Here is a 7,430-nt window from a genome sequence, read left to right on the forward strand (position 1 = left end):
AGGAAAAAGCAAAACCTTACACAAGCCAATGCAAGATCCTTCCCCCAGACAAACAATTTTTAGCATTCATTCACACTAACTATAAATTTCTCAAGAAAAAAAGCAACCTGGGTTATGACTGCCACACAAAGATGGAAGAAAAAACTGTGTCTGGACACAGACAGTTTATAATATTCACTCACCTGGATCATGCTAAGAAATTTGTTGGTGATCTTCTGGAAGTTGTTGCGGGTGACGATGCCGCGGCCAGGCCCCTTGCCCAGGTTACAGGTGCTGTATTCACTCAGCTCAGCTGTGGACCCATCAGGACACAAGAGTTCATATTCCTGTTGTTCTGACTCTGAAACAAGGAGAATTCATCAATCTGTGACCAGAGCCATGACTTGCCAGCAGGCACAGAGATGGAATATAAATGCTAAAGGTCATGCAGGCAGCATGGTGTATCAAGCACACTTGGGAAAGTTGTCCTTGGTAAGTATTTCTTATAACAAAGAGAGGGACCTCAGCCAGAGCTGCTCCAAAATACTCTTTAAGCTGTATCGCTGTAAATACATTTATTTAAAAATACTTACCTGCAAATACTACTGCTAACCACCTTTGGTACAGAGCTCAACTGAGTTTAAAAGTAGGTGTACAGGAACTTCACAGCTGTGCAGCTCAATATGCTGAATTTTAAAAGGAATCTTGTAATTTGGGGAAATCAAATACTGACAGCTAATGAAATCACCTGTCTGCTCCCATTTTAAGAATCTCCTGTGAGCAATCATTGCTCACTCACACTTTCCTGTTCCGTTTCTTTCTGAGTTGTGTGGAGAGCCAAGAAATACCCTGAATTTTCCCTGGAAACAACAAAAATATAGGTGGATCCCTCAAACACCCACGCAGGAAAGAGCACAGCCAGAGATTAAAAGAAAACGGCATTCTTAAGATTACCTGTGGCACTCATAATTCTTAGATGATCTAAAAAGGCAACATCTGCCACTCCATCCTTCAAGCACCTGCAGGAAGACAAATGCCATCCTATTAACATTTCACCTGGCTTTCCTACCTTAAAAGGTCTTTTTCCCCCAAAAGTGAATTCAGGCCCCCTGTCCCAGAGCTCACCTGAAGGCTCCCTCGGAGTCATAGAAGGGTTCATTACTGCTTGTCTCACAGAAGTGGTTCCTGTCTCTGACATAGGATTTTTGTCCTTGGCAGAGAGCACACAATCGGGGAGCAGCAACACCAACCCCAGGGATGCAGCTTGCATTGAAATACTCACTAATTGCTGCAGGTGTAGGGGAAAAAAAACCAAAACAAAACAAAGAAAAAAGTCATATGGGAAAAAAATCAGAAGAGGAAAAGGGGCCAAACATATCATGGCCATAACTAGTTCATCCTACATCTGCTGGCATTTCAGTTACATCTGCTGTGGCCAGAGGTAGCCCTATGGCTCCTGTCACCTACCTTGGCTCAGAGGCTGGGCCTCATCCCAGGAAAGATAATTTCTTGCAAGGAGAAAGCCAAGTGGAATGTTCCAGCCCGATGTCCACCTGGCTCCGTTGTGACAGCTGCGCACACCTCGCAGACTCTGCACATCCAGAGTTCCTCGTTTGGCAATGGCCACAGCAAACACACAATTTCCTGCAATAGCACAAAATGTGTAACAGAAAAAAAAAAAAACTCAATTCTGCAGCTTCCATCTCTGAAGAGGAGATTAGCTACTTCAGTGAACATGGCTAAAGAAGAAATTATCTTAGGCCTACTCAATGTAGGTACTTGTGCCAGGAACTTACCATATACTGGCTACATGGCACCCCGTCAAACAAACAATGCAAGTTTGTCAGTACCACAGGCAGAAAGGCTTCTGGGGACAAAGCACCACTACTATTTTATTCATCATCATTAAGTGTTTTAGAAACAATTATTAGCCACCTCCATATTACTACAAAGTTAATAAAAACATATTGACTTTTTTCCCCCCAAGAAATCTAGAGCCATTTCTTAGCCAAATCAGAAGTACAGTTTATTCTTCAGCTTTACCAGCCTACCTTGATCATAGATCTCTTTTGCCACCACTGCCAAACCGTACAGCTTTACAGCAGAGTAAACGTCTCCAGCATCCAAGGAGGCAGCATCTGCTTTATTTGCCTTAAAAACAACAGCAAAACCCTCAAAACAAGTGTGTTTACAAGGAAAGCAACAGAAGGTTCAAGATCATAGTTTCTGTTTGAACAAATTCTAAATTAGTAGTTTGCTTTTGTCTATTTATTTCCAAGCAGCTTTCACTATTTATTGGAGATTGCAAAGACAATTACTGGGGTAAAACAGTACATCTGGTAGGATGCTCACAGGCTTTAATTCTTGCCTCTCAAGTGACTGTGTCATATAAGCATATATAAGCAGTTCAGTTATTTCAGTATCATTTTATTTTTCCACAGTTTTTGTTTACCAGTTACTTTTCCAAGAGGATTTGGACATAAAATGACTTTTTAAAGTCTCTGTGAACTCACCCTGATTTTATCAATGCAGTCGTATGTATTGTGGGCTCTGATACAAGAAATCCTAGTAAAGGAACTGGCAGCAGTGAGGGGCAGCACAGCTGTAAGAGCTTTAGAGAGCTCAGCACACTTTCTTTGTTCCAGGTCAGAAAGGGTGCACCATCGGAATTTCTTCCCTATAGGATCAAAAAAGAAGTAAAGATTTCTAGGATTTCATTAAAAACCCTCCGTTTAACACATACAGAGAGGTTATTCTATTTTATTTAACTTCCCAATAGCTTGATTGTGCTCACTCACACTCACATACCCACACACTTAGAGGCACCCAAGAGATCTGCCCACGTGTCACCAAGGTCACTTTTGCCCAACATGAGGACAACATTTGATGCTGAATCTTTAATATGTCTCTTTGCTTCCTTTTGACTGAAAGCAACCAAATAGTTTTAGGCAGATTTTCCAAGAATCAGCAATTATTATGGCAAAATCTTATGCCACAGAGTCTCCCTTGCTTCAACTTTAGTGAATTTTAGGTTAGGCTTCCACCTGAAACTAGGAGGAACCAAAGGTAAGGATGTGCTTATGGCTATGGCCCCTGTTTTCCTGCTGGGATTGCAAGAGAAGGAATGGCACTTACACTGCAGGGTAACCATCTTCCTGTTACCAGAGTGCAGATTTTCTCCTAACAAGTCAACTGGGATGTGACTCTATCAGAGCACAGACCTTCTAACCTTGATGTAAGCATGCATTTCCTAGGGTTTATCAGTTTTACTGCTGTCCTTGATTATCAATACAGGCCATTCTTTTAACCTTTGTTCTGCTGTTTCCTCTGGTACTTTCAAACACCAAAAAGATGCAATTAAGGGTGGAGGTGAAGTCGAAACTTCCTTTTTCAGAAGGACTTGGAGGTTTGGTGGGTTTAAACCAACTATAAAGCTACATCTTAAAGGAATCCAGACATGCCAACAAAACTTCCTCTTTTGCTTTAGGCTGCAATTACTCCATCTTGTGTTATTCCCCTGAAATATATCATATGCATCTCTAAGAAGATACTAGACATTTAAGGAGGAAAAAAGTGATTGTTGTACACAAAAATAGCATGCAGTTATGTAACTCGAGAGAATCTTAAGCCATGTAATGAAAACCAGGACTGAACGCACAGAAAATGCCACAATATCTCTAAAATTGTCATTTCCAGATGTTTAAGCATTTGACTCTCTGGAGAACTATTAATACTAGCAATGTGTACAATTAAATCATTGAAGTTTTTATTCCTTTGAGCATAGCATAGCATCAGACATTAATCTTCCACTTGTTTTGGTGTTAATTCAGCACAATTCCAAGAAGAACCCATAGTGGTTTTAGAGGGGAGCAGCTGGAGGTCCCCTGCTTCATTCTGACAGTGCTAACGAGTACGCAAATCTCAACTATTCAAAGGAAACAAACCCTCAGTGAATTACTAGGAAAGTTGTGTATCAAGCTGCTTCAAAACTAAAAGGTCACCATCTGCCAATGATCAAACAGAAAAAATACAGGCACAGCTTTAACTGCAACGTCTTTCTTTGCACAGAGGAAAACAAAACCAAAGCATATATGAGTTTGAATGTCACCCACCCAGAGGCAACCTCTCTCTCCCTCTCTGCATCAGCCTTACCTGAAGCCAGCAAAGAGAAGGTGATTAGGACAATTAAAATCACTGCCTTCATCATTACAGCTGTTCAGCAAGGATCTTCTCTCTACCCTGACTGCTCTGCCTTCTCATACCAGGAATTCCACAGTGATGACCAAAGCTTCTGGAAGATAACAAGGGGGGTTTAGACATCAACGAGGATAAACCAAGATTTAAGAAAACAAACAAACTGTCAGAGGATGGTATATCCTTGTATGCAAAGGAGAAAGGGACAGGGTCCCTTTCCTACCTGCAGACAGAAAATATCCATGCATTTTCTGCTCTATTTTTATCAGACATAGAAATGTAAGCCTCTGCTTTAAAAAGAAATAGTACTTCTGCTGTTTCAAAAGGCACCCCAAGCCTTTGGGAGACAGGCAACACTTATACCTAACTTACAAAAAAGATACCTAAAGTGAATTATCCAAACTACTCACCATATCTCTCTACAGAATACTGAAGGGTCCCTCTTACCTTATTTTTTTCACCTGATAATGGCTTATCTACTGAGTAATTTTACACAAAAAGTAATCCTATGACTCCCTAAGAATTCAGAACAGAGCTGGGACACTGTTGACTGTCTTGATTCTCTTCATTCCATTCCAGCCCAGCAATCTCATCCAAACTGCTTTATTCCCCTATTTTCTAATGTTTAACCTGAAGTATTATTACCTCTTAATTACTCTACAGCAGCTATTAACATCATTAATTCTATACCAGAAAAAAATACATTTATTTTATCTTATATATGAGCGAAAAAATACATTTACTTATTTATTTATATATAAACAGAAGTGTCTGATGATGCATAAAATATTGTTAATATGGAAAGGAAAGAATTAACTGTTCCCAGAGTTCTGGAGAAAGAGAGTCTTTATCCTACTTTTCCTTCTTCATCTTACAGATCTCCCTGGTGCTTTGTCTGCTTCATGTATTTTTGCAGATACATTTCCCAGGTTTCTTTTGTTGCCTTATGTACCCTTCCCTAGTGATTCAGTCATCATTCCCACTTGTTTCTTTCACACTCACGTATTGCACATCTCTTGAGTTTCACAAGTTCCCTCTCTAGATCTGCAACATTTGTTGAGGTGCTGTTTCCCACTGATCTGATTACAAAAGCAGTTACACAGAACCACAGGATGGTTTGGGATGGAAGGCACCTTAAAGCTCATCCTGTTCCACCCCCCTGCCATGGCAGGGACACCTTCCACTAAATCAGGCTGCTCCAAGCCCCATCCAGCCTGAGGCATTCCTCATTCCTTCCTGCACTACCTGCAGCAGAGGCTGGACAGAGTTAAAGGAATGAAGTAGGTGTTTATTAAAGGACTTCAAAGGATACACCCTGGGCAGCACAAGAGCCTGGCCGTGGCTCTACCAAAGACAGACAACTGGTCACGAGTTTTCACACTTTTATAACTCTTGGTCCATTTACATATTTGGGTTAATTGTCCAATTACTGTTTCAGGCTATGAAGTCCCATCCTCCTAGGATGGGACTCAATTCTCTACTCTTTATACTTTTTAGGCCTGAAGCTGCAACGGCATCCTTGGTTCTGGGGCTGGAAAAGGATTGTTTTGTCTGACTAAACTGTGAAGAGAAGTTGCTAACACTTTATATGAAATTCAGAGTTACACACTAAGGCAAATCTGGAAAATATGAGAGCTAAAACTTAAGGCATCACCTGAACAAACATTCCCAAGCCCCAAGATCTCCAGTCTCATTTGCTGGAGGAGCTGTGGCACTAATCCCCTCTTTGACTTGGCTCAGCTGCACAGGCCTAGCACACCTCAGTACCTTTAGGGAATTAAATTCTATCCCTCCCTGAGTGCAGTCTACATAATCTTACCAGATGTTAAAAAAACCCACATATTTAATAATAAAACACATTATAAAAATAATTTAAAAATAGTTACATGTTCACATATTTACTTTTAATTTCAAGGAGAAATATTAGATCAGGACAGATTATTAATCAGTTTAGCCTTGTAATTATTTTACACTGTAAATAAGTGTGTTACATTTAACTGCACCTTAACCTCTGAATCACTTCTCAGTCAGTTCTGGGGAAACTTGTCTGTCAGGCCCATCAGCGGGGTGCTCTTACACATCAAAGCTAATGCTTCTTGCAAGGCTTGTACCAAAGTACCTAACAGCATCAAATCCCACCTTCTTTGGTGTTTAACTTCCTGCCAATCCTACCATTGTGTACAGGGTACATAAATCCCAACAATTCAGTTAGCTAATATTACTGTTTCATGAGGTCTGTGTCTGGATTTCCCCTCAAATTGCACATATTTAACAATGAAAGGCTTTCCTGTACATGTTTAAGATACTTATACAGATACTACTACCTATGGTGATGTGAAAAAAGGCAGAATCCCATGAAGGCATTGTAGGCTTCATTTAGGCCTGGTCAGGAAAAAATGCAAACATAAATCAGGAATTTAAATTAAATTAATCAGCTTGCCTCAGAACCATGTCCTGAGCACTGAGGATGTGGAAACACAGCCAGGATTCTTGAATTCTTTTTCTACTGATTCACCATATGAAACTACCCCTCTGCCACCGTCAGAGAAAGGTAATTAGCTACTTCCCAGCAGTGTAGCATTTATTCATCTAGGGATGCATCTAAGAGAGTGGAAAACCAAATAACCTCGATAAAATTCACTCTGGGCAGCAGGCAGCCAGGCAATGGACCCCAGAGGAGGAATAGGTGTTACTGCACTACCCCACCAGACACCTCACTTGGAGGAACAGCATCGTCTGTCCCATGTTGTGTGTCCTCTCCCTAAAATCCCTGCCTTAATATTCCTGGTGGTCCCACAGCTGGGGCAAATAACTTACCCGTGTGTGAACAGCAGCGCTGAAAAGCAGCTGAGCCCCTCCTGCCCCGTGCTGCACTCCCAGCAGCAGCGCCCTCCTCCCGCTGGGCACAGCCCACAAGCCCTTCGTGGGGCAGCTCCATCCCACAGCACAAACCCTCAGGAGCCACCACCCTGTCGCCACTCTACATGTCCTGGAAAATGTCCCCACATCCCCTCCCCTCAGGGCCGGCCCTATCCCCACTCCACATCGCCTCAGCGACGGCCTCTTTTTCCCCCGCACCAGGAGAACAGCCCTCCTCACAGATCAAACCCCCCTTCTGAAGACCAGCCTCGCACCCGTCTCCCCATTCCGGGCTGCCCCTCAGGAATGAACCCCTTCCTACACGCGGATTCCCTCAGGAATAACGCCCCTCACACCCGCCATGCCCGGGAGCGCCCGCCCCCTCACGGCCGCGGCCC

General features: G+C 42.3%; 1 protein-coding gene across 10 annotated transcripts in view; it reads right to left on the minus strand.

The window, feature by feature from the left end:
• Positions 1-7,413, minus strand: part of LOC135282435 (melanotransferrin-like) — a 24,694-nt gene extending 17,281 nt beyond the window's left edge. For 3 of the 10 annotated variants that reach the window (XM_064392225.1, XM_064392216.1, XM_064392226.1), the window contains exons 1-9: positions 7,308-7,413; positions 6,498-6,774; positions 4,132-4,270; positions 2,493-2,656; positions 2,031-2,130; positions 1,447-1,623; positions 1,105-1,267; positions 934-998; positions 183-340 (exon numbers count right to left, since the gene is read on the minus strand). In XM_064392225.1, the coding sequence (XP_064248295.1) occupies positions 183-340; positions 934-998; positions 1,105-1,267; positions 1,447-1,623; positions 2,031-2,130; positions 2,493-2,656; positions 4,132-4,186 (882 nt within the window). In that variant the 5' untranslated portion in view covers positions 4,187-4,270; positions 6,498-6,774; positions 7,308-7,413. Of the gene's footprint in view, positions 1-182; positions 341-933; positions 999-1,104; positions 1,268-1,446; positions 1,624-2,030; positions 2,131-2,492; positions 2,657-4,131; positions 4,271-6,494; positions 6,792-6,990; positions 7,226-7,307 lie in introns of those variants that run through there. The other 7 variants (XM_064392221.1, XM_064392217.1, XM_064392222.1 and 4 more) reach the window with 7 other exon arrangements.
• Positions 7,414-7,430: the final 17 nt, after the last annotated feature.

The sequence above is a fragment of the Passer domesticus genome, chromosome 17, assembly GCF_036417665.1.
Source record: "Passer domesticus isolate bPasDom1 chromosome 17, bPasDom1.hap1, whole genome shotgun sequence".
Classification (NCBI taxonomy): domain Eukaryota; kingdom Metazoa; phylum Chordata; class Aves; order Passeriformes; family Passeridae; genus Passer; species Passer domesticus.